The following is a 26888-nucleotide window of genomic DNA, read 5'->3' on the forward strand; positions in this document are numbered from 1 at the left end:
TAGAGGACTGTATGGCTCTGGCTGATCAGATGTTAATGATTTATTACGACACGATGAGCACCCTCCCACTGACTGTTTGTTTGTCTTTCCAGACCAGCTCCTTCCTCATCCGCGGCTTCAAGAGCATGGCAAAATTAGCAAATGAGTCAACCCCCTCGCAATTCACTCTCCCTCCCTCCCTCTCGCGCTTTCTCTTTTCTCTCGTTCTCCCTTCGTCTATCGCGCTCTTGTTGCCATGGCGATACAACACGCAAGCAGAGGAGGTCAGATGAGAAGGAAAGGGTAGTGGAGGTGGCCGCGCTAGACGACAGCACGCCTAATAAACCTCGCTTCTCGCATTGGAATTGTACATTTTAGAGAAGGGATAAAGGCCTCAAAGTGTTTTGTTAAAGGGGAAGTTGGATTTGCCTTGAGGCCACCAGACTCGTAGTGGCACCTTAACCCTCTGCATTATCTCGACAGCCTGCAAACTACCCCCCCTCTGCAGGCGTCATCTCAAAGCATACGTTCAAGTGTCGCCCCGTCTCTCACGTGCAAGGGAAGGTGCATCGAGTCGCACCTTACAGCTCTGAAGTATTGTTGAAACAGACTATTTTGAAGTGGTAAATCGCATATTCATAGACGGACTAATCAGCTAATCAAGACTTTCTTCTGCTTCATTTTACTTGCATGGCCAAATCATTTGATGGCTAAAAATATATTTAGATCTCAAGTTCTTTTCTTTTGGGACAAATTACAGCGTAGTACTTCCCTTTTAAACCTCCAGAGTTCTTGATAATTGAGCTTTTATGGATTTGCAGTAAAATGATGCGTAATGCTTGACATGTTACAAAGAGTTCCTTCTGAATGCTGTTGTTTGTCTGTTTCTGACAGACCTTTTTGTTCCCGTCAGATGTTTTTTTTGGGCAACGATACGAGTTTCAGTATTGAGTAACACGGGTCTTTATTATTATTATTATTATTATTATTATTATTATTATTATTATTATTATTATTATTATTATTATTATTATTATTATTATTATTATTATTATTATTATTATTATTATTATTATTATTATTATTATTATTATTATTATTATTATTATTATTATTATTATTATTATTATTATTATTATTATTATTATTATTATTATTATTATTATTATTATTATTATTATTATTATTATTATTATTATTATTATTATTATTATTATTATTATTATTATTATTATTATTATTATTATTATTATTATTATTATTATTATTATTATTATTATTATTATTATTATTATTATTATTATTATTATTATTATTATTATTATTATTATTATTATTATTATTATTATTATTATTATTATTATTATTATTATTATTATTAGGCCCGAGCGCCACAAGCTGGCGAGAGGCCTATTAATCTCGTAAGGCCGTGCGAAGCACGGCTGCGAAAGTGCGCACGTAGTGCGCACAAAATCGAGCGCGAAGCGCTCGCCCACTTCCAAACACTCACTAACGCACTCCTCCACTCATGCACGCCCCGTGCATACTAATTAGTTGTAGGAAAATGGAACATTACCGTTGTAAACGGGCGAAGCCCGTGCAAAAGTTCGCACTAAACGAGCACTTTACATTGGGATGACGACCGCGAAGCGGTCGTCATCCCCATATAAAGCACTCATTTGCGCTAAGTAGCTCACGAATACGTTCCCCATCTCTTGCATGTTCCGTGCATATAAGCATGTAAGGCAAAAATTGAACATTATTACTGTATAGAGGGCCAAAAACACAAAGTGGGCGGAGCCCACTCAAAATTATCGAAAGTACCCGTCAGTGACCAGGGACCCACACCATGAGGTAGGAAAGCGCGAGCGCTTTCCGAAAATGTATAGTTTATGATATTTGAAAAATGGGAAACATTGTTTTCGCATCGGAATATTATTCTTTCTTTCTTTCTTTCTTTCTTTCTTTCTTTCTTTCTTCTTCTTCTCGGGACCAACCCCCCTATTTTTCACCCAGTGAACATTGACGAAAAGTCACAAAAATTTGCACGCCTCTAAAAATCGTGCCTCTCTACATTCTGGCTATTTCCCTTTTCTAAAATTAAAAAAATTGGCGCGTCAGCGCCCCCAAATGTACCAAAAATGCATTGAGAGATGGGAAATGACCCAAAAAAAATCTGATCGTAGAATCATGAAATTTGGCGCAGAGGTAGATGGTGACAAGAGAAGTAAAAAATATTATTACGGCAACGCCGTCCGCCCAACCAAATGTCGGCCATATTGCTTCAAAAATGGCTAAACATGACTTCGGAGTTTTTCCCAAACGTCGTACTTTTACGAACTCCTCCCAGGGCGTTGGCCCTAAAAAGCTGAAATTTGGTGAAAATGCTACTGAGGAGTGGGACATCAAAAGTTATCCAAATTACATTGATACCTCTCACGGTCTCTGTGCGGCGAAGCCGCAAACTGTAGTTAGAATTTCAGAAATCTCCCATATTTAAAATTTCTGCCGTTTGCGCAGATAAAGTCCGAATTGCGTCAAATTAGAATCAGTTGTTAAACTCTTTGCCCTAAACCTACTTGAAGTGAAATAAATTCATTTGGCGCCACAGCGCCCCCTACAGATTTTATATGGAGGTTAAATGTTTAGTTTTGCGAAATTATATGAAATTTGACACACAACTCAATTTTAGCATCCCCATCAAAAAAGTCAATGACTCATGTCATAATTGTTATGGCGTTGCCGTAACGATGACCGAAACCTTTCATGTTATTCCAATGGGGAAATCGCCAGAACATGTTTACACTTTAGACTTTCACAAACTCCTCCCAGGGCGTCAGCCCTATTAACCTGAAATTTGGTGAGACTCATCTTCAAGACCATCAAAAGTTATCCACATTTTCATTCAAAGAGTCACGGTGTCTGTGCGGCAAAGCCGCACATTTTGCCAAGAATTCAAAATAAAATTGCTTTTTGATGGTAAAACAAAGGGGAGAAGATGTGACAGCGTCACAGATTCAGCAGTAGGCGTAATAAAAGGACAATTGGGGCGCGTTAGCGCCCCCTCCTCTTGCGGCGTGGCGGCGGTGTGGCGGCGGCGTGGCGGCGGCGTGGCGAGGGCCGATCATTGCCGCTTGCGGCTATATTTATTATTATTATTATTATTATTATTATTATTATTATTATTATTATTATTATTATTATTATTATTATTATTATTATTATTATTATTATTATTATTTTTTTTTACTTTGTAATTTCCTATCCGGCTCTTCCCCCCAGAAACAAATCATCGTGGACCCCCTGGCGTTCAGTGAGGATCGCTTCCGTCCCTCTCTGGAGGAGCGGCTCGAGAGCATCATCAGCGGCGCCGCGCTGATGGCCGACTCCTCGTGCACCCGCGACGACCGCAGGGAGCGCATCGTGGCTGAGTGCAACTCTGTGCGCCAGGCTCTGCAGGATCTGCTCACCGAGTACATGGGCAATGTAAGTGTCACCGCCGCCTTTACTGTCCCCTTGTCCTCCGCTTCAGTCGGCCTTTAGTCACTTTGTCCATCAGTCAGTCAGTGCTGTTTCAGTCGACCGCTATATGATTTATATGGACAACAGCAGGAATGAGAAGGCTTTGAATGAGTTTCTGGGTCAGATACGTGTTCAGATGTTCAGAAGTTTTCAGTCTGTCCCCTTTAGCCAACTAATCTATCAGCAGCATATATGTTTAAGCAGCTTTTGAGCTTTAGAATTCTGTACGTTACTTTGACCCTTCTAGACATGTCGCAATAATTACTAAGTCAAGTACATGATCTATTTTTAGTTTGTTGCTTTATTTGCTCTAGTGGGAAATGGTTCTTTATTCTTCTGTAACCAGTGTGCACTTTAGAGGGCTGAATATTTAACCATTGCTTCTTGAATATACGACTATGCCGTAAGAAAGCCGTTTCATTGGGCCATTTATTGCTGCTCAAACATTTTTATTGTGACGAGCCTGCACTGTTCCCAGCCTCATATTCTCTCTCCTATTGCCACCTTAATCCCAATTCGCACCTCCCCGTTTTCCACACACAAATGCGTCCTCAGACTTTCACATTTAAGGTGATGGACCACATTCTCTAAGGTTCAATGTATAGTTTATGTTGGTCACAGACAATGCTACAATTGAATAAGAAATGGAGCGACGAGTACGAGAGCACAAATACGTCTTGAGGAGCCACACTGGGAAAGTTAATTGCCTATGTGACTGCTAAGCTCTCTGAGGCTGATTGAATGTGTTTTTTATTATAGCAGGAGTAGGCCCTTTTTATTTTCAACTGCGCAGATTGATGTGGTCCACTGGAGAGCCATTGTCTGCTGGGATTTCATAAATTGGATGACAGTGTTGCCTCTGCATAACTTTGCTCAAACGACATGACCAGGTGGTAATGGCTTTTAAAATGCGCTGTGACTTCCATTGTCTGTCTCTCTCCAGCGGTAATTTTGAGCCGATATTCTCAGGTTTACTAATATTTAAAGCGTCTATCGGTGACAGTATTCCAACAGCACAATATGTAAAGAAACGGAAGATTTTGGTTTTAAATTTCATAGACTTGTCCAATCTGTGTCCCCAGATATGAGATAAACGTGTTCAAATCTAGCTTTTGCTGATTTATTCAACATGGTTTCTGTTTTGGTACTCAAGACGATTCTCCATTCAGAAAGTAGGATGAGTCTCACATGAGTCTCTCATTTGGGTTGCCAGTTCCGACACTTAAACCCCGTTGGTTTGAACCTACCTCAGCCGAGCACCTGCAGACAATCCTTGATGTGTTATTGCAGCCTGTGAAAAACGTGGATGTGTGTCTTCTGCAGGTTAAGGCTCTGACAACTCTGGTTCAGTTGTGATTGTAGTTTCCTTTTACTAAATTTAGACAAAATCCAAACTTTGATTCTCCACTTCACTGAGCCTTTTTCTTTTTCGCCTGACTCATTGAATGGTTTGCATATATTTTTTTATTACTTTGCCTTCCAACAACTGATACTTTCACCTCTTTCTGTTCTGTATGCAGGCAGTGTTTCTGAGCGAGTGGCTGCTCAAATGAATTGTATTAATGTCTTATTTATGACCACCTATGATCCAGGACTGCATCACTTTTCCTCTTTTCTCACACTCTGCAGAGTTACTACACTTCTTTCCAGTTGGTCTGTGGAGCCAATTGGCTTGTCAGTAGCCCAAGCTTATTATTTAGAGGACAATCTGAAAATGCCTTGCCAATATCATATTGATATAGTTTGCCGTAAAATAGTGTTGTTTATCAAATGCCAGTCACCTTAACTGTTGGCCTGCACTGCAGCTGTGTTAGGCTGCTTCAATCTTAATTCTTTTCAGAACAGTCCGTGGTCTCTGAAAGTGCTTACTTGGTGTTTTTTGTTTTTTAAATAGAAGCATGACTTGAAATTCAATTGGGTCATCATTGTATATTCTAGTATGAATATATTACTCCTGTTGTTCCTGAAGAATTACACAGCACAGAGTCAGATGTCAACTAAGTTTACTTGTTCTTCTGCCTGTTGTGGCCATGCTCAGGTTATTGCTCATCCGGGGCATTGCCACATTATTTTAAAGTCTGCACGTGTCATGCAGGCTTCCCTGGTCTTCTTCAGAGCCGGTTTTCTACCTCGCTTGTCTTTTGCAGACCGCTCTTCATCGGCAGACGTTTAGAGGAACATATTTCACCAGCACTGAGAATTTGTCTGGTAGAAACATGGAAATGTACCCTTTTTAATTGTCTACCTTTCAAATATATGAATGAATATATATCAGAATGTTTAACGATCACATTTAGTTTGATCACTTGCTTTTGGTCTAAACTCGTAAGAGGTGAGTCATGTTTATGAACGCCTGATGCTGTCTCAGATTGACGTACAAGTGTTTACAGAATCAGGTTCCCTCGACGGGCTGAAGTCCCGTTGCTTTGACATATTAAGCCACTGACATTTAAGGAGTGATGCATTATCACTTTGGTTTAGAAGAAAAGGGCAAATTGACCACACTGCGTCCGCCTCTTCTACTCCATAAAAACAAGAGCGGCATTATACAAATTTTAAACCACATTTCACCTTTTACGCCTTAAGATAATTTGCTAACTGTCATTTCAAAGCGACTGGCTTGGCTAAACACTGTTATCCGCGGCTGTCCATGTGTTAACCAAACCGTATTGTGTGTGCCATTATTCTCCGACATCTGATGCGGGAAGATTATGTTAATGACTAAGCTTTTGATGCGTTTGAGGAGAAGCAAAAGGTTCAAAGGGGCTAAACCTAATTTGAAACCAGCGCAAAAGCAGTTCAATTTATCTAGTTGTAATCTCATCTAAATGCATAATTAAAACAAATTACTCTCCACACAATGTAACACAGAAAGATTTAGTGTCCCCTAGGCCTTTCCTATATTTACAGCCTCCATAAAACACTGGTCTGTCAGTGAGAGCAAGTCGGGCCCTTTTCAGACAAGGACCCGGATCTTCTCTGCAGTTTTTGAATTGTTTCTGGTGAGTTTGGTCAGCAGCACGTGGACGTACAGCTCACCACTGCGGACTGAGCCGTTGGTGTTTAGAACGCAAAGGGCACGCAAAGAAGATATTTTATGTCTACGTTCGATTCAGAGGAAGTTGAAGTGAAGCTGTTTGAAGAGCCTGGTGGTGCTCATTTATAGACTAAAGTGTTTTCAAGTGTGTCGTTTTCATCCATCTTTTCATCTTTTCTCGGCTCATGGCATGTTTTGAAACGCATGTATAGACCAGTTAATGCTTATTCGATTGCTGAATTAGTTGACAATTACTTCAATAATCTATTAGTTACGATTAATTGATTTAACTGTTTGCAGCCCTAATGTCAGAAACATAATCTGCTCCTCTACATTTTAGTATTCATCTTCTTTTAGCGTGTGTATGCAAAAGTATATTATTTAGCTATGCCCTCCGGATCATGACGACATTATAACTAAAACATGAATTTGTTGTGGGATTAGGTGATATTGACAAATTAATAGATTTATCAGAGTGAATCTGTTAAAACATGTCCTCAAACGTATTAGTTGTAATATTAATTAATTAAAAAAAAGCTTAAATACCACCTTAGATCCTTATTTGAATGTTTACAACTATAGATGGTCTGATATACATTTTTTAAGCTGATATTTGTCTTGCTGTTGTGGCCGCTAACCATAGATTTATGTTTTAGTAAAGTTCACAAATTAACTTTTCCCTTTTGTAAAAATAGTTGCTTTCCTTTATTTGAGATATAAAACCATCTGTTGCATGATTGTGTAATCCTGAAGTCACTGATACTTATGCCTGGGAAAACCCTCTGAAAAAAAAAAAAACTGTTGTTTTTGTTTAATTTTTTACTATAAATGACATACTCTATTAAAATTTTGCATCTCTTAATTTCTATATCATGTTTTGAACCTCTACTTAGTTGTGTTTTTGAAATGACTATTGGAAATGATTAAATGAATCACTGTGTTTAGTATATTCATAAAGTTCAACATGATTATTACTATTGTATGATTGCAGCTCCCTGGTTGGGATTGATTTCAAGTTCACCTGCCTGACACTAAATGTAACGCATGAATGAGCCAATTTGAATATAACGCTCTTCATTTTTAGTGCTTAATCGTGCCTATAAACAGTTTTACACCCTGCTGAGGTTGACGCTGCTAGACTGTGCTACTCTGGGTTGAATAAAGTTAAATAAAGCAGCTGTGCCTGAACCTTTTACCCATCGCCAACATTAAACATTTATTCTGAAGCAAATGTTCACAAAACCTTATCTCACTTAGTCCTGCCAGCATCGACATTGCTCAGTGTAGCAATTTATCTCGGCCGTTAAATGACAAACTCTCTCGACACGTCCGGGCATGACAGACCCATTTTCTCAGTGTTACCGTTATTGACGCCATCAAGTCGCTACTGACCTTGGAAGAGAAAACTCATCTGTTGCACTGGTAGTTGTATAAAAAGGAATCACCACAATTATTTTTTAGAGGTAACTAAGTTAAGAAATAATGTCCTTCATTGTATGTTTTTCATTTCCTTTTTGGTTCAATGTTTAGTCATGATTTGTGTGCACTTTCTGGGTTGAAGACACCAATAGTGGACTGGCCATCTGGAGTGTTGGGATTGCTCCAGTTGGCTGTTTTACAACTGGGAACAATGTATCACAAGAATGGAAAATAACTTTAAACACAGCTGAACGGCAGGAATATATTGCGAGAACATCAGCTATTGGCCCAGGCGCTGTTAAGTACTACATCAAGTAGATAGACTTGTCAGGTACAAGTATAACAAAGTATACCAATTAATTTTGTTCATACAAGCATTTTCACTCGAGGCTTATTGGAACAATCTCAAGTTTTTCTAATGACTTTAGAACTTGGCTGACAAGTCAGCACTCTTGTCTATTTGGTAAAATTGGGTAGTACCCACTTTATATTACGCTTCACCTCTAGAAATAATTATGCTCAAAAATCCAATTTGCTAAACTTTGCTAATGTTATTGGCAAAACATTTTAGATTCTGTTTTATACAGTTTCAGAAAGACTCTGACATTACATGCTCCGCATTTAGAAACTTTGCTCAAGTCATTGACAAACTTATTTCGTATACACACACTCATATTAATCCACTGACTTGGTAGTTTTTTTTTATAACAAAACAGTGAAAATATTGCATCATGTAGCGGGTAATAAATACGTTAGACTATTTTTTTTTGCTTTGAGTCTCGATCAATATGTGCATGCTAGTAAGCGTTTTCCAGATTTATGGTTGGCCTTGTAATGAGTATCTAAAGTATAAAGTAAGTGCTGAGTCCTTGAACCCAGCGGTCTACTAAACCCACCTCTCCCACCTGGGCCCCCTGCACCTTAATTACTAAAGCAGATTTTCTGTTGCACTCATCAAAAAAGAGCTGGTAAAATTAAAACACTTCTCCCAGTACGATCTCCCCGTCTCTTTTTTTGATGTGTTTGCATCCTTGGAAAGGCTAGTTTGTTTGACACAGTTCTGACAGAATTAGTTCATATTCTATGTAATACTACATTTGAAATCCCTTTTACACCCTGCAGATAAGTAAGCAAGTAATATCTCCTGCAAATACAAGTTCAATTACATTTACAGTCAGAATAAGTCATCCAAATTCAATATACCGCATACAACATCAAGTTCAAAACCTTAACTTGACACAATTTGTTGACGCGTGATATTAAAATTACTGTAATGAAAGGCCAAGTTATCAATAATGGAGCATTACAAGATTGTAGTCAGCAATTCATCACATACAAGTTTTATCATTTTATATTTCTAGCCATTGTATTAATTTTCCTCTCTTTATTAAATTGAAGCTGATTGGCAGATTAAAGATGCATCACTTGTTGTATTTCCCAGACTCAACTTGGGCTATTGTCGAGGGAAAAAAACATACCAAAAATATATATAATCACTTGTACTTTATGATGAAGGTATGCGATCTCTATTTAGAAAACCATTTGTATGCTGTAACAGATTTATTTAAAAATATATATGATATTTTGGGCTTTTTTTTTTTTTTTTTTTTTTTTTAACTTTGGCACATCTTATTCACTTTACACATATGAAATTGTACATTTACAATAGAAAAGGAAAGGGGGAAGAGAAAAGCAGTCATTTTGTTCAAAGAGCTTGTGAAAGATTAAGGGGTTGCTTCACTTTTTTTTTGTTTTATTTTGTTGGCAGGACAAAAAGTTAGAGCAAGAGGGTGACAAGAAGAAACAAAACGGTTTACAAAGAGCCAGAGTGCAAAGGGTGCATAATTCTACAAATTCAGTGACATTTCTGATATCACTTAGTACAAGTTTAGACAGCGAGATGTCAAATGGTGGACAACTTCAAATAAATGTTACACACATCCCCTGCTGTTAAGTCTTAAGTCTCTACAAAGTTGGGTTTCATTTAATTAAAAAATTCAAACTGAAGTGGTTGTTGACTTTGTAACATTATATAATGCACTATTGAAATTTTTGGTTTACACACATGTTGAAGATTTCTAAGAGCATGAGCTGAAATACACAAGCATTACGGTCTTGAGATGAATCATAGTAATGGCACCAATCCCTCTTACTTTTTGAACCGAAACATCCTGCTTAGTCACTCATTCTTTGATTTATTTTGCACAGTCACTGTTGGATGTCATTTGACTCTTGACTTTAATTATTTGTGTTGTCTAAACTTGGATGCAGCCTGTAAGTACTTGCGTCTCCATCACACAGCTTGGCCAAAAGATGCTCTTTTAGGAGACAAGGACATTAGCCAATCGTGCCATCACTTAGCCTCAATCTCTGTTCACCCTGCCCCCACCACCAAAGTGAACACAAAGCAGTGCGGGGCTGCGGCAGCAGCCGCTTTAGTCTGATGGTAATGCACATCCTCTCCCTGCTGCATACCAATGTGTCCTGACCCAGGCTCGCTGTGCGCTTATCACCGGATCTCCAGTTGCTCTGGGGTATTGACCGCAGTTTAACTTGACACGTGTGGCTGTCGGACGTAAAAATCTGATGCATATTATTTTCTGTACTCCCATTTACTTGGTGTAAACAGCATCTATGTTAATTTCTCCTGGAAAACTTCAGCAAAAATGCCCTTGTTGTAGAGTGGTCTGACACATGAATGCCACTGAAACAGTTGAGAGTCACTGAACAAACTAGATGTTGCTGGGTCACTGGTGTGGCTGAAAGAATATTAGATTATTTTTGTTGCGTCCTAATTGATTCAATCTTGAGCCTGTCACTCCTGAATAGTTTGAGGAGTAAAAAGGCTAGGCTACTGGAACAATTTTATTTTCAGAGTGAAATGGCTCAGTCTCCGCACCATTCATGACTCACTGTCCTACCATCACAATACAAAACATTTCTCTAAACCAAATGATGTCAAATGGGTCTCTGTGTGGCACTTCAGGAGTTGTAAAAAACATAGATGACAACTCTTATACTCTGTGTCCAAATATGGAAGACTCCCATCTGTTTTCACTTGGCAGTAAAACTGACATTAATAGTAATGGAGTAGCGGCTCCTTTTTGTTTCCAGTATTTCCTTTCTAGATTTATTTTTTTCCAGCAACAATTTTTGTCCTTTTTTGTAGCATAATGACATGTGTTTTCCAGATAGAACTCAGAATAGAGTTTGGTAATAATGGTCTTTAATGTATCATAGATCCCCAAAACAGTGAAACTACAAAGCAAAACATTGTGACAAATTCGTCCAATTCAATGGTCTCTGTGATTAAGTGATGGGCTTACACTTACTGTGGTGCAGTTAAAAACAGGAGTTCAAAATCCACTTGAAAAGAATAAAGTGTACATCACATTTCTCCACTGAATGTATCCTGTTAGCTTTGGACCTTTGGCCCAATTTTTTTCTGTGCTGCAGAATATAGAGACAGTGTGGAGACAAATCTCACAGTTTACAATTTTCTTGTTTAAAATGATTGCCCCTGCCTTAAACAACCTTGCATTCATATAAAAATAAATTTGACTATCTCTACATCACCCCTATTCTGTCAAATCCACCCTCAGCCATTGTAGCATTAAAATGTTCTCTTTTTCTTAAATCTCACTTGTAGAAATTAATCTTTTTACAGAAATTGAAAAAGAAAACCATAAAAGCAAACCCTGTATCATCTGAAATGGTTGAATGACAAACCATATGCTTTAGGAATAAATAAGTTTATACTTCACACTCTTTGTAAGGCAGTTGCTGACATTTGCACTGCCCATAGCCATTGATGATGACAAGTGCCCCCTCCTCGTGGCTAGGCTCATACTCATTATATGGCACCTGTGTGGCTAGGTCTGCCATAGGCTGCCTTTGCTGGGTCCTCATTTGTCGGCGGTTTTGGATAGCCGAACAGTGGCGTATCCGGCGCAGGGTAGGGGGGCAGCACTTCCGTGAGATATACACAACGAAAATGATGAAAAAGAATGAAAAGAGCAGGGCCATAGTTCCAATGATAACCCTATGAGTCATAACAGTATTGTCCATAGCCGAGAAGTCCTCTGTTACAGCTTCCTCTTCCAATGTAGCGGTTGTTGCTTGAGCAGTGCGTGGTGTTGGTGTTGTAAATTTTGTGGTTGTGGCTGTGGAAAAGCTCTCATATTCCTCTGCATAGTCCTGCGTTGGGGTCTGCTGCATAATTCCAAACAAAGAGCTTGTGATTTCGGCAGCTGTAGTAGCATCTGTGGTCGTGCTTGTGGTTTGAACAACCGGAGCTGAAAAATTCTGACAAAGCTGGAATCCATAAACTGCATCAAGTATCTCTTCTCCCTGGGCGTACTCGGGACTATGGCAGAGAATTGAATGTTCCCACCTTCCTCTAAAGGTGCTTAGCCAGGTGGCTAGAGAGCAAATCCTTTTGGTACATTCCCAAAGGTTGCTGGACAGCCCGATAGTACCTAGAGACTGCCACATATCCAGGACTTGTGGATCCAGGCTGCTTAGTTTGTTGTTATCCAGCAGTAAAATCTTCAAATTTGGCAGCGTTTGAAACACATCAGGTGTCAGGACTCTGATCTCATTTCCTGTGAGGTCCAGCTTTTCTAAAGTGCTCCAGGTCCACTCCATGCCACATGTCACATTGTTGATCTTATTCCATTGCAGATATAGAAACTGTAGGGCAACAAGGCGAGGGAAATGGGCCAAGTTTATCTTGGTCAGTTGATTATGCTCCAAGTGGAGCTCTTTAAGTTTAATGAGCCCAGCAAATCCATTCCGAGCCAAGCTCCGTAGACGGTTGCTGCTGAGACCCAGATATTCCAGGCTGCGACAGTCCCAGAAAGCCCGGACAGGGGTGGTGCGAAGCAGATTGGAGCGAAGATGGAGTATCTGTAGCTTCCTCAGACCATGGAACAGTTCAGGCTCAAGGGAAGTCATCTGGTTGAAAGACAGGTCCAGGATTTGCAGGTTGATGAGGTGGATGAAGGTTGTGTTGGGCAACTTGGTGATTCGATTGGAGCTCAAGTTGAGGTCCTTTAGCTTGTACAGCCCTTGAAATGCGTCTTCTTGTACGGTAGTGATCTGGTTGTGGTCTAGATGGAGCCACGTGAGCTGGCTGAAGCCGTAAAACTGGTCAGGGCTGAGCTCGGTGATGCTGTTGTGGCGCAGGGACAGCCCCAGGGCACCCTTGTCCACACCATCTGGGGGGGCCGTGAGCCCCTGGGTGTCGCAGTAGAACTGCAGGTCTTCACAGCGGCATTTCTGAGGGCAGGTTGTGCATGTTGCAGGAGGCAGCAGGCACACGAGGAGCATGCTGATCACACACGCGCACACAGCCGCTGGTGCTGGTCCCACCAATGGCCACCTTGAATGGAAACCTGGGTGGGTTGAAAGATAAGAAAATGAACTATGGGGCAGGAAAGCTAATCTCTGCAGAGAACTTATTACTTATTCATGGTGACGATCCGGCTTTCTCTGTGCTTTCATTTTTATCCCCCTATGCACACACAGGCTTTGGTACAGCATGGGCAACTTTCATGTTACATGTAAGCATGTGTTCTTTGAGCCATGTCTTTCACAGGAACAAATAATTATTTTTAGCCTACGATGTATATCAAAATGTTTTTTAATGTCAGGCATGGGCTAGGAATCTGATTTAAATAATGGCTCTTCTCAATTCAAGCTCCGTCTTTGCGTCTGAATGCAGCCGCAGCCAGCGTTGTCCAAATTTGACATTTATCTGAATTCTTTCGAATTTGCTTTATTTATGTGTTGAAAACATGTGAAGTTTGTAATAAGCCAGATGTCTTTAATCAAATTTTGTCTTAAGTTTTCCTTCCATTGAAGTCGTGGCAAAATTTCAACTTGTGATGGAGGAAAAATTAAAGAACGTTGCAGTAAATGGACAAGGCTGAGGAGCTTTTAGTGCTTAGCCTCCCTCTCCCTTACTTGCATATCCTATTCATGACCAGACGTGCAATATAAAAGGGGCTAACTTACCCATTCTTTTGTGCACATCGGCGGCTGCATTCAACTGTCCTTTTCCGCAGACTGTTGGAGCAACCAGACGGAAGAAGAATCCAAAGGGAAAAATCCCTTTTGATTTAGCGTACAAGGAATCAGCCTTTTTGGAAATAAAGCAATTCGGAGCCCACACAACTGAAACAAAATGTGAAATTCCATGTCCCAAGCTTTTAAATCCTGGTGTTTGTGCCCATTAAATTCCAAGTTCAAAATGTCCACGCTTCATTTTCCCCACTTGCCAAAATCCTTCAGATGTATATTTCTGTATTTTCTCAAGTTAATCAGTTGCGTCCAAAATGACTCCGGTGATCAGGCGCCCCCCTCCTGCTGCTCCTTCTCCTTCTCTTATTTGTTTCCCCTCTGCCGCGTTGCCTGTCACCTCCGACGGTTAATTGGAGCCGAAGCGTTCCCCTCTCGTTTGCCACGGTCCTCAAAGCCCTAACTTGTTGATGGCAAGCAGGCGCGGTGCTCTCGATGCCGGCGGAGAGAGACTCAGCATAGCCTCTGCAGAGCTGCGAGCGAAGCCCGTCTGCTAGCAAAGACGCAGGGAGAGGGAAAAAAGCCGAGCGGGGAGTCAGGGATGTTATTCTGTGCTTTTTGTTGCAGCCACTCAGTGCTACAGAGTGGTGGCAGCCTGGCGTCGATCATCACTACCATTTCTCTCTCTCCTTCGCTCTCCCACACAAACAGCCGGCCGCTCGCTCTATGCCTCAGTCACTTGCTTTTTGTCTCATACGAACTACTTGTGTGCACCTCCAGTGTTCTTTTCTTTCCCCCTCCTCCCCCTAAAGCTCGTCACCATCAGAATATTGATAACTTGAATGTGTTGCAGTAGACAGTGAAATTAACCACTGCTGTAAATCTTGAATCCAGCCTTGTTGTTTTGTGCGCCTTATATGAATGTACACAGCACACAAATAAAGAAACATTGTAAAGCAAATATATTTCAAAGCGCGCGTTTGGAGAAAAGGCAGGAGAAAGAGGCTGTCTGCTTGTATCTGGGCAGAAGTGAGGTGGTTACAGAAGCATACGGTGTCTTTTTTATTCATAATTTAAATATTCTGAGTGCCTTGCTTTAATTTTTGAGCTATGGCATGTGCTGTATGGCCAGCTGCACTGGGATAAAATTAAACTTTGAACATGCAAAAGCAGAAATCATTGAGCTATAAATATCAAATTGACCGTCTCTTTTAATGATCTAGAAAACAAATTGTGATCTCTTACCCCTGAACTGAATATGGGTACTAATACAGACGGGCAGTTAATACACAATAGGGTATTGTGCTGTGTAACGTTTTGTATTTTTGTGATATGATTTTTGTGTTTGGTTTTGTAAAGTAATTTGTATGTTATTTGCCAAAATGACACATTTGATATTCTTTTCCAAGAGACGGCACAAACCACACTCTGACTCTGCCACTGTAGCTGTAGTTGCATGTGCCACATATTCATTGAGCTGAAAAGAAGCCTTCATATAATGGTCATTACTACTCAATGTTATTATATCATTCTGTGGTTTTTCAACATATCCTGCCTCTGGCTTTGACATCCTCCTACCTGACCGGCATACGGCTATCAGTCGGCACATTTATTGTGCTAGACTACATCTCCCTCTGGGATTCCTATGCAGAATGTGTGGGAAAAACAAGGGTAAAGATGCTCAATCTCCGAGGCATGATGCATACCCTGAAGGTTTGCTGTTTCTGCATTTCAAATTACAGCTGTGTGAGGACCACGTTTGTAAGAAATGCAAGATTCCTGTTGAAACATTCAAATGAATGTATTTGCTAATAAGTCTGGGAACACATGTGGACATTTTCTGCTCATACATTTGCATGACCTGTGTTTCAGTGGAACCAGTATGCTCTTTAAGCTGTCCTGAAGGAGATGGATAGAGACTCACTTCATAAGAATCATAAAAGATGCTGCAGAGAAACTGCCTCCATAATAAGCACCTGAAGAAGTGCTTTGGAAGCCTTTAGCGTGGAAATGAAATATTGGCCAAGCATGAATGAAATAGGATTGAAAAGTAGGGGCAGAGCGCTCTAAAGCCCTACCACAGCAGAGCCTCCAACCGGCACAAAATCATAGGAGATTAGTGCTGTTGAAGCCCCATGGCCCCTGACTATGCATACAGCCCCCAATGGACAAGGGCCGGTGGGGGATGGTGCGGGTCAATGCTGTCACCACGCTGTGTTGTGCCGGGGTTGATATGAGACCGCTAAAGTTGATAGACAGCCTTCAGTGCCAGTGCCCTTTTTCTCGTAGCTGTCCTCGGTGGCTCTAATTTCCCTGTGATTACCCTGCTGTGTATCTGGGCTCTTCTCTCCGCCCACCCTCCATCTCCTTAGCCTCCTGAAAGTTTTAGTTATTCACTCTACGCTCCAACAGTTTGCACAATGTGACTGAACATCTCTCTGCTCTCAGCGGGAAACTGTGGTTGGGGCTTTGACTGTTGCTCGTGTGTGCGTTAGCTGTGCCACTACTGCCAGTGATGTTACTGTGATACTGTACATAATTTACACGGCCATCTCATCATAAACTGCAACCATTTCATTTTCTAGCTTTCATTATAACACAGCATAAAAATCACTGGGAATCGTAGTTGTGTTGTGAACCGCGATGCAACGTGCTGTAGTATTTTTGTTCAAGCTGTATGAAATGACAGAAGTAAGAGCTGTGCTGAGATGAATGTTCACTGTTTGTAATGACTGTTTGCTTAATTCATTAAAAGGGTATGTTGTTCCAAATTGAAGGCAGAGATGAAATGCAAATCATGCGTTTTACACCGAAAGCAGCTGTGCCTTTCTGCCATCTCTGTCACTCTGCTTATGCTCAAAACTCTTTTAGTTTGATCTTTCAGTGTAGGCTTTCTTCATTTAAAAAGAGCTGCCTAGATTTAGGTTACGACTTTTGCATTTAAATGTCACAGTTTAAACTTTGCCTTTTTATATCACAAAAATAAGCTTTCTATGTTTCACACTTATTATACACATATATCATTTGTACAATTTAAAGCTCATGTGAACACTGTTGACATTTGATTTTTCTGTCTTTTTAGGCTGGAAGAAAGGACAAAAGTGATGCTCTGAACACTGCCATTGACCGCATGACCAAGAAGACCAGAGATCTGCGCAGACAGGTTTGTTTTGTGTGATGGGGGGGGGAATAAACAAAGCGGCTAGTTCTAACTGTGATCTAACTTCACAGCTGCGCAAAGCTGTAATGGACCATGTATCTGACTCTTTCCTGGAGACCAACGTTCCCCTTCTGGTCCTCATCGAAGCTGCCAAGAATGGAAATGAGAAAGAAGTGAAGGAGTATGCTCATGTGTTCCGGGAGCATGCTAACAAGCTGATCGAGGTAACTGTCAATGTGTATTCTAATCATCCAGGGTTAGCTTCATGTTTAATGCATCAGTATGACTTTATCGGTTATCAGTGACTCACATCTAGATGAATGATCGGCTATTGTTGTGAAAAATTGTTGCTTTTTCTTATCTTTTGTAATATATTTAAAATTATATTATTTTCCAGGTTTAGAACAGGCTAAAAGACCTTTATGATCTCTGACCCTGAGCTGGCAGTAAAAAACGGTTAAAAAATCGTTCAGTGGGGACATTTCCCCAATGAATACAATGCCCAACATTGAAATTATGCTTGTCTCTATGCCTCTGGTTTGTTCCCTTAAAGCTGATTGTAATCGGACACAGTGCTGCGGCTGTATTGAGCGGGAAGCTAGAATATTGCTCTGCACGGTCAAAGCTACAAATCAAAATTTTAAGTGTAACCAAACGAGTGAAACAAGCCGAACTCAAGGATTAGTGCTTCCTCTGGGAAATGCTGTCCTTGCCAAAGCGGATTTATCCTTACAAACTTCATATGTGCTGTTGAGTGCCTCTTACAAAGATGCATCGCATATAAAACCTCCAAGTATTTCCTCCAATAGACAAATACTGAGGAATTTCAGGTAATAGAGTTAAAATGTACTTCGCAAAAGGGTATTGGTGAGGGCTGTCCTGAGAGATCAGTATTGTGCATAAATCTAGGCATTTTTAGCATCTCTGAATTGGATCTAATGTCTAGATTGGGCCAATCGCATCCTCACTGTCCTGGTTATAATAATATAAACTTGGCATAAACAAGCTGGGAAATATGATCCAAGTAGCCATGCTCACAAAGCAATATTTTAACCATTATATTTTTTATTTGAATTATTAAATTCAGCTGCAGCCGAATAAAAAACAAACAAAAAAACATTAGGAATGTGCAATAATGACAAAGGTAAATATCTAAATATACGTCTAACATAAATGCTAAAATGTGATTGGATAATAAAATTAGCCACAAAAGGGCTGAAATATCACTTTACACCCTTAGGGAAATGCCACCTAACGTTTCTATATCTTTTTAAGGGTTCCCTTTTGTTGTTTTGAGTGAAATCCACTTCTAGATCAAGACCACGCAGAATAGTTATTTATAGGAATTCATCCATATGTTTAATTAAACTACTAAAATGGTGTTGGCCGTATAATGCTCTTTTATTGGACCATTTTCCCGAAAGCTTGCGTCAAAACGTCAAGCGCTGACATTTTAAAGTGACCTGTCCCCGTGGGCACATCAGCTGGAGTGCGTCTTGATTGGCCGGTGTAGTGGAGTCTGAGACCTGTAGAAAGTGCTGAAGCATCAGAGAGGAAAGGCCCAGCTGCACCGGGGACAGGGCCTTAAGTATCTCCTGCAGCTCGGGTGTCAAAACTGGCATCAGAGAATGACTCGAATCAGCTCTACCTCCCGCAGTGTCACTAGTGCACCTCTAATGCGGCGTGGGGGGACACAAATATCGCAAACATCACAGCATAACATAATGAAAATGTAATGCAGTTGGCAGGGCAGACCTGTCACAATAATAACACACGAGGAAGTGCGACATATTGATGCAGAAAAATATGCCTCTCGACACAATGACCTCAAACCAGAACAATGCCACTAAATGTGCAATTAGAGATGGGACACGCATTGAAATTTAGATATTGTGAAAGCAGTTTTGACAATGGAGTACATTTTAAAATCGTTTGTGGTAAAAATGCGACAAAAAGCTGAGTCATTTTGAGATTAATTTTACAGACATGTCAGATTGTTTTGATAACTAAACCTCAACTAATACATTTGAAGACATGTTTTAACAAATGTCTTTTGTATTGACATAATATAATTTTGTATTGCCATAATGTAATATCATCTGACTGTTTACATTGTGATACTAGTGTTACATTTTTTCGCCCCACCATGTGTACAATATACAACAAATAAAAACATTGCTTAAATAGTAAATAATTAGACATATGTTACTTTTCCACTCTCTTCAGCTCACATATGATCATTTTACAATGCGTTTCTAAACATGTACACATAATTATCATTTAATTAAAATTGGGCAAAATATTAAGTCATATTACCTATGCCAGGTTTGTTGATTTTTGCTGCTGTATCCACTCTTTTTATTCACAATATACAGGTTTATTTTCAGTGAAAGTTTATCTTTCTAAATTAAAAGTATATTTGGCTTAGACGCAGAGCAAGAGTCAAGTGCCCCGAGTGGATGCTAGCTTCTTTTGAAAACTGAGGCGCATTGGACAAGCCCTAAGGCCCATTGTCCATTAGTTCACGCTCTTGTTTTGAAAGGAGCATAATGACTGACCCACATTCACTTGTCGCCCCCTTTAACCGGTGACTTTAGCTCTGTTTGGCAAAGCATCGTTCTTCAACAAGGCATTCATTTCCTCCAATGCAGCTTGAGCCTTTGTGTGAGGGAAGTGTTGGTCTACTGACCCATTTATGAACTTCTTGAACTCTACAGTGAGGAAAAATAAGTATTTGACCGCCCTGCAATTTTGCAAGTTCTCTCACTTAAAAATTATGGAAAGGTCTGATATTTTCATCGTAGGTGCATTTCCTCTGAGAGAGACGGAATCTAAAAGAAATCTGAAAATCACATTGCATGTTTTATTTGTGCTGCTGCAAATAAGACACCTGCCAATCGGCAAGGATTCTGACTCTCAAAGACCTGTTCCACTTAGTAGTAGTACCTGTTTGAGCATCTGGAGTGGCCTAGCCAGTCTCCCGACCGAAATCCGATAGAAAATCTTTGGAGGGAGCTGAAACTCAGTGTTGCTCAGCGACAGCCCCAAAACCTGACATATCTAGAGAAGATCTGTGGTGAGGAGTGGGCCAAAACCCCTGCGGCAGTGTGTTTAAACCTGGTAAAGAACTACAGGAAATATTTGACATCTGTATTTGGAATAAATAAATAAATATGTGAAGCAATAACATACAAATAAATTAAACATTTTATAATGTGATTTCCATATTTTTTTTTAGATTATGCCTCTCGGTGAAAATACACCTACGATGAACATTTCAGACCCCTCCATAATTTCTAAGTGGTAGAATTGGCAAATTGCAGGGTGTTCAAATACTATTTTCCTCACTGTATTTGTACATTCGTAAAAAAAAAATTCTCCCCAACAAATGTTTTCTCTAATTCTCTAACCTCTTTTTAACGTGAATGGACTATTCTCAATCCCTCTTCAAATCCATGTTAATTCCAACAAAAATAATTACAGCTAAATATGAAACTGAAAAGTGTGTTTGTGGCAATTGTTTCAACTTGAACAAAGCAATTGAAGAGAAAAAAAACTGCAGTAAAAGTTAACTTGACGGGACAATCTAAACATTATGTAAGCGGTATAGCGCTCTAGTTAATGTGAAACTTCCTCAGAGTCCCATTATAAAGGAATAACTGCTCTCTGTGGTGCTACTGTCAACTAAGCAAGCTTATGTGAAATGTCATGGAGATAAAACCACAGGTCTCTCAATTGAGCTGCACTTTATCTTCATGCGTCTGCTCTTTCATGAACCTCTGTATTGAATGCTTCCCAGTGGACTCAACATTTTCTTTATGGTGTTTGTGAATTGTGTTGCAATGCACTGCTTCACCTGTATAGCTTTGAAGGCGAATCAATGCCTCTATTAGCGCAACAACTTCACATTTATATCCTTTTGAACACTAGAGATGTTTTTGCTTTACTATTAAGAGGTTTCTATTTTCTAGTCCATTTTCACCGCGTCTAGATTCATTTCCTCATTAGAGTAATTTCTCTGTGAATATAAGTCTGATTGTAATAAAACTGTTTTGAAGCTTAAAATATACACAATGTGTCTGCTGACTCCTAACACACAGGTGCTAACACCTGTGCTTCCTCCATGGTGGCCGTTTGCCAGTAAAAGTCTATAAATTGGATGCATTGTATTGGGCGCAGGGCTCAAAGTGTGGGGAAAAAAGTAGCCGCTTAATATCCGAAATGTATGGTACATGATATAGTGTTTTTTTAGCCTGCACGCCTAGTCTTTCAGTAATGTCAGCCACTGTGAGGTACATATAGCCATGGTCTATTTGTAATCTTTTTTTCCTGTTATATGGTGTCAATAATGGCTGGGTTTTATAGTTTTTTTGCTGGCCATGTGTTCATCTCGGCACACATGACGAGCTGACTTACATCACAGAAGTAAAATTGGCAAGTGAATTCTAACTGATAGGACTTGTACCTAAAAAAAATAGAGCAGTCAGGGCAGGCCTTTGCTTGGTTAACTGGTGACATTTAGCACATTTCCTCTGATGAATAATCCCATTTTGGCACCACTGCTGATATTCCAGGCAAGCCTCATTGTTGCCAGTTTACCCATATCAGCATATGGGGATTTTAAAGGCTCTGACCTAAATATTTGTTTCCTCCTAATAAAACAAATGCATGTGCATAGGAAAAGTTGTAGTGGCTTGATTTCTTGGTCAGAACAAAAAAATATTGGTATGAGACTCTGGGTGTTGGCAGCCGTGAGCAGCGAGTTGCTTAGCTCAGCACTCCATTTCAGCCTTGGCTGCACGGTGTGTGAAAGTGTCAGGAATATTTGCCACTCTGATTTCAGGAGTGTGATGGTAATCTGGCAGCGTCCTTATTTAGTCATTCTCTGAAGCCGATGCCATCTTTTACAATGGCTCATTGGGGTGTTTTGGGGAGACCCTTTCATTCAACAGTTTAGCAATTGTTTACAGTTTACTCTTTACTCCTGCCTCTTCTGTACCACCAAATAGTATATTTTAGCAGTTTATAGATTAATCCTCTGTGTGGGTTTTATCCCACAGAGATTAGTAGTAGTGTAAAGCTGCTCTGTCTGATCGAGGAGTACAGTATCCCTTAAGTCTCATTATGAATTTAAGCGTCTTCTGCTTTTTTCCCTCTCAAACAAGTCTAACTTCCTGCTTTTGGTTTGTGTTTAGGTGGCCAACCTGGCATGCTCCATTTCCAACAATGAGGAGGGAGTGAAGCTGGTCCGCATGGCTGCGTCACAGCTGGAGACGCTGTGCCCTCAGGTATTCTGAGGTTTTGCATCATGACATCATTTTAATACAATAGACAAAACATGCTGGTTTTGATCTGTGGGCTGATAGCTAATATCTCCTTTCATACAGAGAGCGGCTTTTAATGTTTGAGCCCTATCGGCTCCATCTCTGTGCTGCCAGTGCTCCCCTTAATTGCATTTAATGACTTCATTTATTCTGAGCTTTGAAGCCCACAGATGTTTCCTCTTGGAAAAACAAGTAGCTATTAGTTTTATTTCATCTGTTTATTAATATCGCCAATCTCTCAGTATCTTTAATCAGGGCCCAGGACTGAATTGGCTTCCTGTTTCACTGTTATTGTGGTGGGTGGGACTGGCTTTATGCAATCAGACTATGCTAATATTGTGGCTGAAAGCTTTGCTGTAACAGGGCTTTAATGGCTTTAATTGGGTGATTACAGGTGATTAATGCAGCATTAGCTCTGGCTGCCAAGCCCAACAGTAAGGTGGCCCAGGACAATATGGATTTGTTCAAGGACCAATGGGAGAAGCAGGTCCGTGTCCTCACTGATGCAGTTGATGACATCACATCCATCGATGACTTCCTTTGTGTGTCAGGTAAGTGCATCATCTTCTTGCCAATCCTTTTTTGGGCATAAATGTTGAATATTAGCACCGATGCGGACATTTTAGGCCGATACCGATGTTGGGATAATATTTTTATCTACAATAAGGATCAAATCTATTTTAAAATGTATAGAACCAGTTATAACACAAAATAACCTTTCCAAAAAAAAGGACGTTTGATATAGCGATCATTAATTTAGCTCTGTTTATATAGAAAAGCTATAATATGATAAGTTGTAAAATTGGCATTCACACTTTTCCACTCTTTGAATTTCCTGTTTTATTTAGATTATTTCTCAGACTAAAGTGTCTCTCTGAACATCTCCAGTCCGTGTGTCGTCATTGTGTTGCTCCTCCTCCTGTAACAGCAGCAGCAGCAGCAGCAGCGAGAGTCTCTTCTCCTCAGACTCTTTCTGATCACACTCAGTCTCTTCTCCTTTTCTTCTTAAAACCACTCACGCTCAAGTTATTTGGAATAAATGTGTCTAAACTGATCGTTTAGGAGGAAAGCTTGTCTGAAAACATTGCGTTTCATTAGAAGAAATAAACGCCCAAAATCATAACGTCAGTTTTCGATTCGCTTCAAATTAACGAAGACAGCATTGATACTGGGCTGATGATATATAATATAATATCTATATTATATAATATAATACACCTGCACAGATTCAAGTCTGCATTTTACACGGATCTCCGAGGCTACTGCACAGAAGGTGGAGCATTTCTTTGTCAGGCTTTTCTGAGAAGGGCTGTACATCACAAGCTGGTCGTGTTTTGTCTTTGGCATTTTCAGAAGCAGCTCTGAAATTGACAACCTGTCACGTGTGTTAAAGTACAAAAACGGTTTGTCAGGGGTTGTCTTTAAAGAGTACTCATCAAGCATTAAGCCGAGTGACTCCTCTCACCCCTGGCCAAGGACAGAGTAATTTACACTCTGGAAATTAGCATTTTACAGACTCGAATAATAAACTGCTCGAGAATTTGTCTTTGAGATGCATCCTGCTCCTAACAGCTGAACTCACCAGGAGTTGTATAGCCTGGTGAGTTGTATATTAAAAATCAACTTAAGACTTTGTCGAACAGGCGTTCTAGCTCTATGTACACAATATTGTTAATGTTATTGTAATCTCTTGTATATTATATTTGTACTTGTGTTTTTACGGTAGGTGTGAACTCTATATAAATACAACTTAGTAGTGACTTACTGGTCAAAGTAAGGGCAAACATGAATCTTACTTTAAAATTGGCACCTTACTGTAGACATTAATTTCAAAATGTGAATATTTTCACCAATGGCGACAATATATGGCTTTTGTCAAATTTGTATTGTAAACATGTTGTCGAAATTGCCTCACCAAAAAGTCACCTTCTGCAAGTAAGACTTCACTGTAATATTCACAGAGAACCACATTTTGGAGGATGTGAACAAATGTGTGATCGCTCTGCAAGAGAAGGACGTGGATGGGCTGGACCGCACGGCCGGGGCCATCCGAGGCCGTGCCGCTCGGGTTGTCCATGTGGTCACCTCTGAAATGGACAATTATGAACCTGGAGTTTACACCGAGAAGGTGCTGGAGGCCACTAAACTGCTCACTGACACAGGTGCTTATTCTTTTTTGTGTTACCCTGTTAAATTTTAAGATTTATACACTGTCTTATTTCTAGCATAGTAATTGTCTAACTCTATATACTAACTGCTAACCAACTTAATACTGATTTGTTTTAATGGCAAAGAAATGCAAACATAAAAGTTTAAAGCTTGGTGTTCTCCTCTTGCTAATGTGATGTTTCTGTTCATCAGTCAGATGATTTTTCTCAGCAATGAAATCCAAAGGAAAGTTAGTTTTATGATCATGAACTGAATAGAAGCATAGCCTAGTAGAATGTCTTTATTACTGCGTTGGCGGCTTAGAGTCCATTGCCTTTCACTCAACAGTTATATTGATATGGTAAATATTGCGTTTCAGATCTGTTAATGCAGAGGTGCCCGAGAAGCACTTATAGAGCAGCTGTCAGAGGAACAAAATGCATGCCTCCTGGCAGAGCTTTGTAAAATCTTTTATTGGAATCCTTTGTTGTGAAAAATCTCCAATCTATTCCTCTTAGCACTTGTTCTATATTTATCATCCAGGTATAAAAACAAAATCCAATACATGGCTATACACTGAATTTAAGTAGTAATGGTTTCAGTACTAGTTTAACATTTTATTTTAGCACTTTCAATCTGATCCAGCTTTTTTTCTGTGGCTGTGATGTTCAAATGCATTCCTTTCAATCTATCTCCTGCTCTTTTCTTTAGTCATGCCACGCTTCACTGAACAAGTGGAGTCTGCAGTGGAAGCCTTGAGTGTGAACCCCACACAACCTGTGGATGAGAATGAATTTATTGATGCGTCCCGCCTGGTGTATGATGGCATTCGTGACATTCGCAAGGCTGTGCTCATGATCAGAGTGAGTCTTATAGTTTTCCATTTTCTATGCTGTCTGTTAAATTTACCTCCTGTTTAAAGACACCCACACTCCGAAATATGTACTTTTTACTTACTACCAACACTGAACTCCTTTCTACTTGGCCAATCCGACTGTTATCCTCTTGTGTATACAAAGCATGGTTTTATTATGTCTAAGAACCCTCTTAATCCAGCAAAGAAACAGAATCTTAGTTTGCTTGCATTGATGCAAATTCAGTTACGAAACAGAAGTATCTTTGCGTCTTCTGCAATGAGGTGCAATCAGTCATGCGATGTACACAATGTTCCATGGTCCTTACAGCAGATGCATTTTAATGGTATTTAAGGAACTGTGTATGTGTGCGATTCGTACAAGCCAGTGATTAACTTGTCTCGGGCATAAGCCAACCTAATTGACCAGGTTTGCAATCTAGTGTAACAACAGCCTTAGATGTCTCAGGGTTAATGGCCTCTGCTTGAGTGGAGGTACAAGGGAGACAGATGGAGGTTGAGTACAACTGAAGCGTTTTCAAATAGACTGAGCTAAAAACAAGAAATCTATGGTATGTTAGGCTCATGCTTGGCTCATTGTTGTGGTTTTATACAACTGCATTTATCTGTTAACTTTATAGAATCAACCTTTTGTGACTTGAATCCAATCACGCGCCCTGACAGTGCCTGACAGTGCATCCGTGTCGACTACGCTCTGTTAAGCTTCTCCCATTAATACTCATGTTAAGGCGCAGGCAAAGATCCAAACGAGAGGGGCGTCTTTATGCCAACTATACAGTTGTAATAAGCTTTTGATCCAAGAATGTAGCTTTTAATTAGCCATTTTTGGTGGGACTGCGGGCTAACTACAGAGCTCACGTACTGTGGTTTCATCCAGATTGATTAATCTGTTAGCACAGGTCCTCTGGGGAACACCGGCCATTTGCTTGTAGGTGTGAAGACGGGGGAAAAAAGAAATAAGAGGATTTATCCTTTTTAATCCAGCCGGGCTCCGCCGCTAATGTCGCCGGGAAGCAATTTATGGTCAGAAAACATAATTCTCTGTTCAGTCGTTTGGCGAGATTTATTGTTAAAGGTAATTGCTACAGGTTTTGATTATTCAACACAATTGCACAGCTGTGAGCCAGGTAGTTACGGCAATTCAGCAACCTCCAACTGCAGTTTTCTTCTGCACATTCTTCTGCTGGTAAAATATTCTTTTGGCGCTGACGTTTACATGTAAAAGTCTTTCAGCTTCTCAGCACTCATGACGTCAATACCGGCATTGGTTGAATGGATGCGAAAAGACAAGTACGATTTTGGGGCAGCCTAAGATAGACGCGTCTTTAACCCTTGTAAGTGGTGTACGGGCGGCGTTTTGCACATTCCCTGGATATTTGACAGGTGGACAGAAGCCTTTCCCCA

The 26888-nt window shown here is 40.1% G+C and overlaps 2 protein-coding genes across 3 annotated transcripts in view; one reads left to right on the plus strand and one right to left on the minus strand.

The window, feature by feature from the left end:
- The window catches only part of ctnna1 (catenin (cadherin-associated protein), alpha 1), a 67693-nt gene that overhangs the window by 12440 nt on the left and 28365 nt on the right, over positions 1-26888 (plus strand). For both annotated transcript variants that reach the window (XM_072439767.1, XM_072439768.1), the window contains exons 7-13: positions 3262-3465; positions 17061-17141; positions 17210-17362; positions 22334-22426; positions 22857-23013; positions 24424-24624; positions 25322-25473. In XM_072439767.1, coding sequence (XP_072295868.1) covers positions 3262-3465; positions 17061-17141; positions 17210-17362; positions 22334-22426; positions 22857-23013; positions 24424-24624; positions 25322-25473 — 1041 coding nt within the window. The remainder of the gene's footprint in view (positions 1-3261; positions 3466-17060; positions 17142-17209; positions 17363-22333; positions 22427-22856; positions 23014-24423; positions 24625-25321; positions 25474-26888) is intronic.
- Positions 10636-14711, minus strand: lrrtm2 (leucine rich repeat transmembrane neuronal 2). Its single transcript, XM_072439770.1, has 2 exons — positions 13976-14711; positions 10636-13353 (listed from the first exon to the last, which is right to left on the minus strand). The coding sequence occupies exons 1-2, from the start codon at positions 13977-13979 to the stop codon at positions 11711-11713; spliced, it is 1647 nt and encodes a 548-aa protein (XP_072295871.1). The 5' UTR covers positions 13980-14711; the 3' UTR covers positions 10636-11710.

Source organism: Eucyclogobius newberryi, unplaced genomic scaffold, assembly GCF_026437365.1.
Source record: "Eucyclogobius newberryi isolate DKJ021-1_F unplaced genomic scaffold, fEucNew1.0.hap1 SCAF_11, whole genome shotgun sequence".
Lineage (NCBI taxonomy): Eukaryota > Metazoa > Chordata > Actinopteri > Gobiiformes > Gobiidae > Eucyclogobius > Eucyclogobius newberryi.